Below are 12,703 nucleotides of genomic sequence, written 5' to 3' on the forward strand. Positions count from 1 at the left end.
TGCCATGCGTAAACGTTCCCAGGAAGGAATATACATTGCACCAGACTTCCCTAGGACACCCAAACGGCCTACTGCCGGTGACACCCCTTTGATCTGTGGCTATTACTGTATCCTTTTGAGCAGTGACTGAACTCTATTTGTGGCCGTTTGTCTCCGACAATGGAAAGCAGTTACAGCGTGGTGGGAATGTGTGAGTGTGGGAATGTGCATTCAGAATGAAGCTACGACACAGAAAGCAACTTAATTCAAAGTGACTGAAGGTGACTGAAGGTGACTGAAGGTGACTGGAGGACCGACGGACGCACCTGTGGTCCCCGAAGTGAAGATGTAGAGGGTGGGGGTCTTGAGGGACGTGGCGGCCCGGCGGTCGGCAGGAACAGGAAGTGCGGGGGCGTGCTCCAGCTTGTCCAGCAGCGTGTGCACGCCGGGCTGCGAGCTCTCGGGCTTCACGGCCCACACCTGGATGCCGTCCTCCTGCAGGCTGGGCAGAATCTCCTCCAGCGTGTCCAACAGGTCTGCGGAAAGAAACGTGCGGAGTAAAACCGGAGGGAGAGCCAAGCAACCTCGGGGCCTTCCCTGGTCCTTGGACCGAGCCACGTTACTGCGGCAAGCAGAGTCGTTCAACCAGTAGGGGGCGCCACAAAATAATTCTAAGAACCACAATAATAAAAATAATAATATTAGTTATTAATAATAATAATTATTATTATTATTATTATTGTTATTATTCTATATGACCTCATTCATTTCTATAGGCCTAATTTAATCATAGGCCAGATAACAGAGTACAAACTTAGTAACAATTACAGCATCAAAGTAAAGAATGCGGTAAAGAATTTTCCAAAGGAACTCAGAATGCTGTCCTCTCACATATTTTGGAAACTTCACAGTAGCTTTGGAGTTATGACATTTCATTGCGTGGCTTATTTCTGAATTTCGACACACAGTATTAGACGGAACAGTCCCAGAGAAACAGAACAGACCTCTATTCAGAATCGGACAGAAATCTGAGATTTGACACTGCTACTTGTTGTCGTCCTCCAAGCACAAGCAAAGAAAATATGAGCACAGCTATGCATATGTGACACTTCAAACAGAAAGCTTTGTTTTTTTATTTTTTCTGGTAAGCTTGTTGTCATTTTTCTTTTTTCCTTTAAGCTGCAAGCTAGGTCAGTGCAAACTCTGATGTTGGTGTGTTGCCCATCTGAACTAACCAGATTAATAAGGCCGATTTAATGCTGAGGCATGAATGTTCCATTCCATGTTAACTACCTTGTTCCTCATCAAAGGTTTGACCGCATGGTTTCAAAGCACACAAAGTACAAAGATTTACCTCAGTCGGCACTTACGCTTCCACTGGCATTATAAAATGTGAGGCACACAGTTTGACTCATTTAGGGATTTCAAAAAATACAGTTCCTCAAACAAAAAGAAGAAGAAAATAAATGTCATTAGATGATCCCGGATGAGCCCTCAGTCTCGTTAAAAACCCAGCCCAATCCTGGAGGGTCACTTTGTGTGCTGGTGTTTTAATGGGTTTCTTGCCTTAAGCACTTCATTTAAGTCACTGATTGGCTAAAGAGTCTGCACACCTTCTTGCCAAGGCCTGAATTGATGGTTGAATGATTAAGAGGAAATAACATACCAGCAGAGACTGCGGCTCTACAGGAGTTCGGCCTAAACGAAAACCAAAATATGTCTGCAGGGAGACACAGAGAGAGAGAGAGAGAGAGAGAGCGCAGACTGGGGATGGGAGCCTCCTAATGTCTAGGTGCTCCCAATCAAGGGCGTAACATATCTGAGTTTAGTTTAGTTTTAAATCCATAGATTTCGAGAAGTGCACCACACAGAGTGGGGGGGGGGGGTGCAAGGTTGAGGGCCATTCCCCTCAGAAAGACTTTTAAAAGAACAGCTGCTGGGAAATGATCATTTCTGGTCGATTCCAAAGGGGAAATACTTGAGACTACTGGTCAGTAAAACCCAATCACAACATGAAACCCCCATTTTTATTATATCAAATTATTCAATTCAATTCAATTTCATTTGTATAGCGCTTTTTACAGAGAACTGTCACAAAGACACTTTACAGAGCAGCAAGGCAAGAGACAGAGCACAAAATGAGCACACGGAGCAAACACCAGGCCTGAACCCCCAAATAGCAAGCAAAAAAAAAATAATTCCCAGTGGGGAGAAAACCCTCAAACGGTGGTCAGCAAAAACTTGAGGAAGAAAACCCCCCCCCCACCCCCCCACACATTCCCTCTGTTCCGTATGTGCTGCAATCTAAGTCCCGACTGAAACACACCAGTGAAACGGACAAAGCTATCGAGCTAACCCAAATTATCTGCAAAAAACAAAATTATGGACAAATTCGAAGAAGATTTTAATTCTGTTATATCACAGACTTGCCAAATACATGGCGTGACTTCGTTGAAGGACCTTCAGCGCACGTGTTTGGATACGCTGTTATCGAACAGCGATGTACTCGCGTGCTTGCCTACAGGATTTGGCAAAAGTTTAATTTTTCAAGCGTGGCCTACCGTATGCAGTCTGCTATCAAATAAATACCCAGAAAAATGGCCAGAATGGTTTTGATTGTTTGCCCGTTACAATCAATAATGGAGGAGCAAGTGGAATTGTTGAACCAAAAAGGAATTAAATAAATTAATTTGTTTCTTTCTTTTATTATTGAACCTTGAACCGCAGACTCTGCATATCTCGGTGATAAACTTTGAGGGTGTGGTAGGTGCTCTGACGTTAACGTTAGCCATTTTCCCCAAATAGTGGTGAACTGATGCAGGTCTGTGGAAAAGTTTGCCTCCGGTAATGTTTTTTTTCCGGTGCACGTTTCAGATCACACCTGGCCAAAATCGTCACCACACTTGGAGCGCCGCCCCTCTGCACTCTGATTGGTTGGGAAAACACAGCTATCCCGGGAAGGTTGCCTCCTTCGTTTACGCCTAGAACGTCAAGGCATCGGTGAAGTGAAAACAGAGACCGGCTCGCGAGGCTAGGTGTAAAGTAGCGGGAAAATGGAACGTAGCAGAAATGCTACAAGGAATTGATCACAGCAAATAAAACGGGTTATGCAGGTTAGAGCTGATGTGACTGCTAACAGGAATAACAGAAGACCAAATGGAGTAGTTCAGTTATATCGCGGTTTAGAGGAGCCGGGTGACGGATCTGGAGCTCCAGGGTGCGTCAGGGCATGGGCAGGGGAGGAACAGGGCTGAAGCAGTCCATGACCACGGAGCGAGGGACAGGGCTGGAGCGATCGCCTGGACTCAGGGCGAGGAAACACTTATTATTTCTCATCATCATGCTATATTATTGGGGGTGGGGGGGCATCTGACCTGTTTGGTAATATTTCCGGGGGGGGGGGGGTGAACCCTCCCTATCCACCCATAAGTTACACCATCACACCAAATAATAGTAATGACCTTCCACTCTGCCCACCAGGTACGTGTGTGTACCAGATAAACAGACCAGGGGGGCTGTCACAGCCAATTTAGGAAATATTTGTGCCCCCAGCCCCTTGCACAACAGTGGGCAAAGAGGCCTGTATCCCTTCCTGAATTCCATCCCGAACTTTGCTCTTAATTATTAAATTAGAGCGTTAATTTATTAATCGATATTTTGGCTACATTTCTCAACAAGTTCAGGACTGACAGCTGAAGACCGCTCCTGCGGTTTAAGCTAGAATTCAATCTCGGTCATCTTCAATTTGAAGGACCATTGACTTACTACAAAAAAACATTTTGCGCCCTTTACATTACAGCAGTGGTGTCAAACTCGTTGCCATGGAGGGCCGTGTGTATGCAGGTTTTCATTCCAGCCTCAGGTCTTGATTATATAATTAGTTAAATTATTTGCTGAATTAGGGATGCAGGTTTGTGCACAATGGTGACCCGACGTCTATGGTGACCCGCATTGTCTAAATAAAAATTTTCTTATATTCTGTGCTTCAGTGCAGTTAAACGCATATGGCTGAATGAGTAATTGGACTCAATTAAGGCAGCATTAATTGGTTGGAATGAAAACCTGCATACACACGGCCCTCCATGGCAACGAGTTTGACACCACTGCATTACAGGCATTTAGCAGATGCTCTTATCCAGAGCGACTCGCACAACATTTTTACACAGAATTTACATTGCTTCCATTTATACAGCTGGATATGTACTGAACCAATGCGGGATAAGTACCTTGCTCAAGGGTACAACGGCAGTGTCTTAGCAGGGAATTTACTCTGTGACCTTCAGGTTACAAGTCCATTATACTACACGGCAGTTGCAACTTAAACTGGAAAATCCGGAAAAATGCCACCTCGAAGTTGTCATTCACATACTTCATTAAAACCCCTTTTAGAATGAGCAGTCCACGCGCCTTAAATATCTCGTTGAAAGCTTTTACTGCAGTCATTAGGAGCGCTCTTTCCCAAGCACCCGTGATGAGTTAACAACTCTTTAAAGTGGAGAGGGATTAAGGATATGCGCCGAGACGCACTCTTATAGGGCCAGCTGTTTAAAATTAAAGTTCGTATCCAAGAAAAGGTCTCGTCAGGTTAGTTGAGGGAAACATCTTTATATGCTTACACAAACCATCTGTGACTATAAATAGGTTGGAGATGGCTAGTATATCTTTCCAGTATTAATGTTGCAACGTAACAAATAAAATTGGAAGTTAAAAAATGGCAATTGGTCATGCCGATCAGTTTTACGTCTGTCTAGCGTTGCATGTGGCCTACGGTACGTGCTATCGGGTAGCTCACAGGGAAAAAAAACGGTCAATTGGATTCCGAAAATGATACTGACCGTAAAATTCATGTACTGGCCCCAACTTAAATGTCACATGCAGCTGGAAGTCATCACAACCAAACAAACAACAGAAGAAGCTGAGGGGGGAAAAAAGAAGCTGAAGAAAACCCGTACTGTATCAACTTCCCAGAGGAACGCAAGTATCTAGAAAAAAGCTAGGAAATAGTCATTCAACTCGAATATAATCGACATTGCGCTTTACTGACACAGACCTTTTGTTAACTCACGTGAAAACGTAATAATTGATCCAATCTTGAAAACAAAACAAAAAACACACAAATACAGCTACATTACCAAAACCGCAAGATCAGCAAAGAATACTACTAGCAACTGCATTAATTTAAGATTACACAGGAAATAGGAAAATATAGCATGCCCATTGAGTTCACACACACTCCCAGCCCAGATTAGCGAGCAATCTGAAGTCCGTGCACCACCTGCAAGAAGCGCGCGTGTTGACATTTTCATAGAGACGCTATAATAACCCGTCGAGCGCCGTAAATCATCCTATTTCACAATGTCGTTCAGCGCGCGCTGCTACAGTTCATGTGATTCTCATTCGGAGACCATTACGAAAACAACCACATTTCGACGAAAAAGAAATGTGGTCGTGAAACAAGTCCCACCGCTGAAATGAATATAACCCCTATAAGGTTTAAGATTGACAAAATTCAGACTACGGTTGTCAAAATATGAAAAGCCAATCCAGAAATTACATTGTAAACATCCCCAGAAACATGTGTTTTTAGCACGCTGTCATGTCAGTTGCGTAGGCTACCGTGAAGGCAACGGAGGGGCTAATCTGAAAAACAATGCAGTCGCCTACCAATGCAGTATGAAAACGTAAACATTTACCTTTACCAACAACGAGAATTTTGGCTCCACAGCAGCTGAAACAGTGTAACAGGGACCTGCATTTGATGTTTGTGTTGAGAAAAGCGACGGAGCACCCCAGCTTGTTCAAGCCGAACCAAACGCATACAAAATCTGGTTCATTGTTCATCAAAAGGGCGACAGTGTCTCCTTTCTTCACCGTTCCCAGTTTCTCAAAAACCTGTGCCACTTTGTTGCTCCGTTCATCAATATCTCTGTACGTATAACCGATTCCCTCGTAAATAATAAACGTTTTGTTAGGCGTTTGTGCAGCCTGTTGCACGAACTTGTCCAACACCGTGAACACTTTGGAGGTCAATTTATACATCTCCATCTGCACACCGCGTCTGACGACTTTTGTCAAATGGAAAAAGTCTTTCCAAAAGTACGGAAAACACAACTTCTGTCCGATGTGGACGGCAAAAACACCAGCCACAAGTGCTGTCAGCCATCCTAGCGATATAAGCATCACGGTTGTTCAACTTGTAAAACAATACCGCGACTAATGCACAGAAACGAGAGTGCAAAAAAATGGAAAAACGTTAAATTTCCACCGCTGAAAAACCGCTCCTTTCTTATCCCAGATTATGAGATCAAATCCAACTGAGGCCAAACCATCTTCGGTGCTAATTTATGAAACTCGCGAACGGAGTAGTCACGTGGTTGTTGTTGTACAACTAACGTAATCTGTAAGTGGGAGTGTCCGCGAGGCTAAGCAGCCACTCCCTTCTCACAAACTCTGCGGAGGGCGGCGGTACATTCCTTGGATGTTGGTGGAGAAAGGTTTGGCAGAGCCGTTTCGGCCTGGAAGACAAACTGTTAAGCTCTCCCCGCAAAAAATCATTTTCATTTTCATTTTCATTTTCATTTCATTTCAACTTTATTTAAGACTCATCTTAAAAAGAGGATATAGCAGGTCAAATAAATCAATGTTTACAAGTAGCTGTTGTTCAATTCTTCAGTTACTGTCAGCGTCACTACGCGACGGAGGTCAACTCGCTTCATCCAAGTTCGTCTGATCTTTATGGAGTCAGACTTCGCGTTTATGAACTCATAAAACGTACACAGAAAAATGCCCTGTGTTCATTCAACTCTAACAGTACATATGAGTCAAGTTGGGACCATATTCACTCTGTAAGAGTTGATTTAACACTGACCAATTTACTGTGTAGTAACAAGGATTTATTTTATATAATTGGCATAATAAGCATTGTGGGAAAAACAAAATATAGGCTATTGAGTAACAATGTGTAACATTTAATATTTGTCTGTTCCTCTGTTATACAGTTAAAGATCTACATGCATATATTCTTACTTCTCAAGAAAAGCCTGACCTGCCACAGACATTACAACACCTGACAGACTAATTTTCAGTACTTTATTTGTGCTTTATTTACAATCTATAAAACTGGGGGAAGACAAGATGGTTACACGCTGGGAACTTGTAGACAGAATTCACGCTCACTCTTAGGCAATATATACCAAATAATCTTTTTATTGTTTAAAACACGACGTTTTGGCTGCCTTGATCTTCATCAGATTAAAACAACGACAGAACCACAAATAATATGCAGGCTTTTCGACACACAGGTGAACTTAGGCTAATCACAGGAAGCAAGCAGATTAGGCAGCGTCTGCCCAAATGGGAGACTTTAAGTGCAAGAGGGTGTGAACCAGCAGATGGCGCTGTGACGAGAAGCCAGGGTGGGAGGGGAGGGAATTGGAAAGTCGGGGGGGCGGGGGCTGGGAACCTGACCAGGGGCTCATTCCAATCGCTTATTTCATCCATCCTTGCTTCGTTTCCTTGCGTCCTTTCCTAGTACGGAAGGCCAAATGGGTCAAAAATACGCGAAACTGACATCTGGAATCATGCGCTGTCATGTTGGCAATGTTTTGTTTGCCTGTTCAAAACGCATTGACAACGCACGATTCCAGACGTCAGTTTCACGTATTTTTGACCCGCTGGGCCTTCCGTACTAGGAAAGGACGCAAGGAAAGGAAACGAGGACGGATGAAATAAGCAATTGGAATGGGTCCCAGGAAGTGCCCTTGGCCCCTCTGCTCTTTGAACTCTGTTAAAAGGTGTCCATTATGTCCCCAGATTCAAAGCACGTGTTATCCTAAAGATTTTTTTTTTCTGCAGTTTTTTCACCCTTGTTCATGGGGGTATTGTATTTTGCCACTTACTTGATCCAGAAGGAATAGTGCCCCCTACTGGCCCAACTGAAACCACAAAGTGCGGTGGCCTTTGAACACATGCAGTAAACATCAGAGTTGAAAAAGAAAACGACATTTGGTAGGAAAACGGGACAATTTAAACCATGGACACTTTTAAAATTTTGAATTGAATGTAAATTGTAAAGGAAATGCAGTGTAATCTAACAATGTAGCAAATGTACTTTGATCAACCATGATCAGTAATCTGCAGGGATTTTACTGGTAATGTTTTTTTTTTAAGGTATATTTTTAATAAAATAATTATTCTGACCCAGTTCAGGTTGCCCACCAACTTCTCCACGATTCACACTGTTCATTAGAGTCGTGTGTCTATTTTGTAATATTTGCAGCATTCATACGTTTTTTCAAGTGACTCTAAAAACGTCCCTGGTTACAAGGCGAAAGCTCACTGGAGGTCACTGCACTGTGCTGCAATTGTTTAGAAAGCAACGTTTGTCAGAGATGACCCCGGTCTGTTTCCGTAGCCATTAGAAAATTGGTTTTAGTTCCCCATTTTGGGTCGCCCTGGCTGCGGGTTGGTTGCGTTGTGACTGGAACCACTGCAGGAAAATTTCGGTACAACGTGGGGGTGAAATCTTCCCACCTGTTTAACCGAAAAGACCCAGGCCTCTGGAGAGCGGTACCATACCGTGTGAACGGTGCCGGTGGAACAAGGATTCATTGTGTGGTGCGACCCGGTTGAGTGTCCCGGGTTCGTTGTGTTCCTGGCACAACAATCGTTCTGACCCATCCCATTAGCTGCAGACCAACTGTCTCCATTCACAAAGCGCGAAGGGTTCTGTCGCCAGAGTCGTCCGCAGAACAGGTTTCTGTGTTCTCGTTTTTTTTCTTCTTTTTTTTGCCTCCATTCTCTTGTTCTTATGATTCTGGAAGGAATTGCCAAAAAAAAAAAAGAAAAAGTGCTTTGTCATCAAGAACACAAGGGTTCAACGAGCTTAGCTTTTGCATGGCTGCTATTTGTGTGGGACGTCACAGCAGAGCCAAGAACTATTGATTTTTTTTAAAAACTGCATGCCAGGTAGAGCGTAGTTCATTCCCTAGTGCCACTGATTTCACCTTCTGTGTCCTGAAAATGAACTGAGCCCGGATGCCGTGTCAAGACCCTACCAGCAGGCCTTAGCCAGTTCAGTTCAGTTCACTTCACAACTGCCACAAGCCTTATTCTGAACAGGGCATGGGTAAAATATGTCATTCGTAGGTCAGAATAATGTTCACTGCCTGAACTGAACTGTGTTCTTGGCTATGAATTGCGGCACGAAATGAGTATTGTACCTTATCGAACCTGTGTTTTTGTAGTTGTTCCAATCACCCTGACATGCACTTTTGATATGATGATATGCACTTCTGTACGTCGCTTCGGATAAAAGCTTTTGCTACATAAATGTGATGAAATGTAATGTCTCCCGTTAGACGTTTTTTCTCCAATCAACAGCCCCACATTTCACATCTTACGGGGGGGGGGGGGGGGGGGGGATTTTACAACGCTCCGTCTCCGACTAAAAATATAACTGCTGCTAGCACGCTACATGCTATTGGGTTCTGTGAAATACTCCAGGCAGCGCAGTGTAGTGTTTCTAGCTGCCACTGCCTTTGCCGTTGCTCAATCCCGAGATGTTCTCATCTGTGGAATGAGTCGATGTCACTTGACATTTCCTTCCACGTAAAATGTGAAAGATATTTCTTGTTTTTGTCCGACGGTTTACAGTCAGTAGACTGTGCCTCCATTTCAGTGAGGTTTTGGCACATTTTATCGATAATGGACCATAAAAACCACACATTTGACCAACGTTATAAACGGACCTTTCTATGTACCCATGTCATTCGAACGCGCTGTTTAATCATTTCAGCGGTTATCTTCAGGTCACAGAGCATCAGCTCATCGTTGTGTGTCACAAACGACACTTACACGCAACGTCTCATGAAGAAATATCATCATCAGGTTATCTGGGTACTTCACAACAAACAAGATTTGACTCGGCAGTGATGAATTTAAATTGCTGGCACAGAGTGTCACGCGAAGCTTGTAGTACTACGTCTGCATCGATTTGAATGTTTTGTTTTTTGTTTTTTGAAATACGCACAGGTCAGAAAATACACACGTGTGTATACAGTTCACATAATTATAATATATTTTATTTTCCTTTCAATCTCTTGTTCTGCTTCCTGCTTGCTTGTTTACTTACAGCGTGTCCTTTTTTGACAGACACTGCGACTGTTCTTCAGTCTCAATGTTTTGGCACGCGCTCAGCTTGTTTGTTGGAGACGTGCACGTTCAATATCAGCGTGTCCAAGGACAGGTTCTCTTTGTGTTTGTGTCATACTCAAGGTTTTTATTTAATCTGTTAAGAGAGGTGACACGTATGCCTTTAAAATGCTAACAAAAGCGGCATTCTCGGGGGCAGCGCATAACTGGCTGCAACATTGCCTTAAGATGGATGTATTTTGGCAATGGAACGTCCGTATCTCATTCCGCAACAGCGACATCTTCTGGTCAGCCAGGGGAACTAAGAGTGTCCGCCTGCGACTCAGTGGCTGGGATGAGGCTCAATCAGCATTCGTCCTGAACTTTGGCTAAACGGCTAAACAGCTAAACCCACACACTAAATTTGTGTCATTTAACTTTACTTTCAACAAACAACCCGCTTAGGTTTGCATCTCTGAGTTTCTAATGTAGTAGGGGACTACGGGAACACAATCACAAATTCACACACATGCACGCACACAGACACACACACACACACACACGCAACTAAACTACAGTACGGACAAATCAGCCTCCATAAACAGTCACAAAAGACCTGAGTACAGGCGCTTCCAAAAGAGGATTCCAGCACAAGGCAGAAAGAACAAAACAATCTGCTGTTTTACAGCAACTCCAGTGGTCTCCAGAGAACCAGAGAAAATGGTTATTAAAAATGATGGAAACCCACGAGCCCAGTGAATAATTGCACATCCCTCCTTTGTTGTGAAACAAGGCCTTTATGAGCTGGGCTCCAGCACAGAACAGCCAGAACAGCTGCTGCCTCCATCAGCAAACCTGCTCCCTCGCCTCCCATTATCCTCAACAACTACTTCCCCCATCCGTGGGGACAGGCGTCTGACCAGGGATTAGTTCAGTAAACGTATAAATGGATTGCGCATTAAACTACAATCTGTGAAAGCTTCTCTCGATAAGACAGCCTTGCTTAAGTGTCTAAATGTAATGAATCGATTTGTTGAAATCAGTGGTTCTCAAACTCCCCAATCTTATCCAGAAAGGGCCAGTCTGGGTGTCGGCAATTGTTTCAACCAGGCAGTAACACATCGAATTCTACTAATCAAGGTGCTTAGCAAAGACTCTAGTGGTTGATTAGTAGAATCCGGTGTGTTACTGCTTGGTTGAAACAAACGCAGACACCCAGACTGGCCCTTTCTGGATAAGATTGGGGACCCCTGCTCTAAAAAAGCATGAAAGCACATAATCAAGAAAAATTAAAGCTTGTTAAAATTCTGTGATTGCAATTGTGATTGGAACAAACAACCAGCATACACAGGGGCCCAGAGGACCGAGTTTGAGAACCACTGGTTTGAATGATCTGCAAACCTGGAATTTGCACACGAGGCCACTAGGGAGCAGCAAAGGAATAATAGATGGCTGAATAAAAACACACCTGGCTAAATTAGATTACAGCCATTGGACAGATTTGCTTTTGCTTGCAGGGTTAGGACTCAAAGATAACCGTACCAGAGATGAATAAAATAAATACACTTAAAGAAATACACATATATGTAAACAAAAATGTTTTCACTGGCCTAATTACTCACACTTTGGATTGTCGGGTCATGCATCAAACCCAAACAATACTGTTTGAAACTTTGCAGGGTTTGGTTTTGTTTTTTACCAAAAAAAAAAAAAAAACCCATGATGATCAGACTCTCAGTCCTGTGAAACAGTAACTTAGACCCTTTGACCTCATATAAACCCACAAAATACAGTTATAACTGTGTGTGCGCACTAGAAAGTCTCAAATTTGAATTATTCTGTGTTTCCTCCTGATAATCTTATGGTTTCTTCTACTTCTTAATTTTGCTCCCAATTACATCGCAAAAAGCCTCTCAATTCCTAATATTTGAGTTTATAACTTTCTAGGCAAGAGACTTTAGAAGTTTTAATTTTATTTTATTTTTAAAAAATTGTCAACTTAAACTTCAGATGTGAATTTGAAACACCTTGATTCAAAACAAATCTTTTATATAAATATTACACAATAACATTACTGAAATAAGCTGTCAGCTAGCCATTTCCTTTTTCTTTTTTTTTTTAGGAAAACGTCCCCCTCTGCTGGCCATGCAAGGGAGAGTAGACGTTAAATACTGTGATCTCAAAGAGTCAAGACATCCAAAAAAAAAAAAAAAAAAGGAAAAAAAATGGGGGGAAAAAGGCATTTGTAAAAGTCACCATGTGTATGAAATTGGATATATGTTCCATTACAGACGAGACCTGGTTCAAATTCTGCTTTTCAGCAGAAAGCATGGGGGGGTGGGGATAGAGTTCCTGATTTTCTTGGTTATAGAGAGCAGTGCGGAATAGGGGTTAGTCAACTCCGCTCCAGATTATGGTGTTGACAAATGAACTACTTGTGCGTATTTCTACGCTTTGCTGTGCTGTTGCATTGTTTTTATTTATTTATTTATGTATTTATTTTTAACTATATCCTTGTTTATGTACTCCTGCTGTCGTTTCCAGGGCTCTTTTGGGAGAAAAATATTTTTTCCCCCCAATGAGACTTCCAGGG

General features: G+C 42.9%; 1 protein-coding gene across 1 annotated transcript in view; it reads right to left on the minus strand.

Moving 5' to 3' along the window:
• slc27a6 (solute carrier family 27 member 6) overlaps positions 1-6,347 on the minus strand; it is a 30,600-nt gene extending 24,253 nt beyond the window's left edge. The window contains exons 1-2 of the mRNA XM_035391325.1: positions 5,673-6,347; positions 306-515 (exon numbers count right to left, since the gene is read on the minus strand). Of these exons, the coding sequence (XP_035247216.1) occupies positions 306-515; positions 5,673-6,159 (697 nt within the window). The 5' untranslated portion in view covers positions 6,160-6,347. The remainder of the gene's footprint in view (positions 1-305; positions 516-5,672) is intronic.
• Positions 6,348-12,703: the final 6,356 nt, after the last annotated feature.

Source organism: Anguilla anguilla, chromosome 14 (assembly GCF_013347855.1).
Source record: "Anguilla anguilla isolate fAngAng1 chromosome 14, fAngAng1.pri, whole genome shotgun sequence".
In the NCBI taxonomy this organism is placed as follows: domain Eukaryota; kingdom Metazoa; phylum Chordata; class Actinopteri; order Anguilliformes; family Anguillidae; genus Anguilla; species Anguilla anguilla.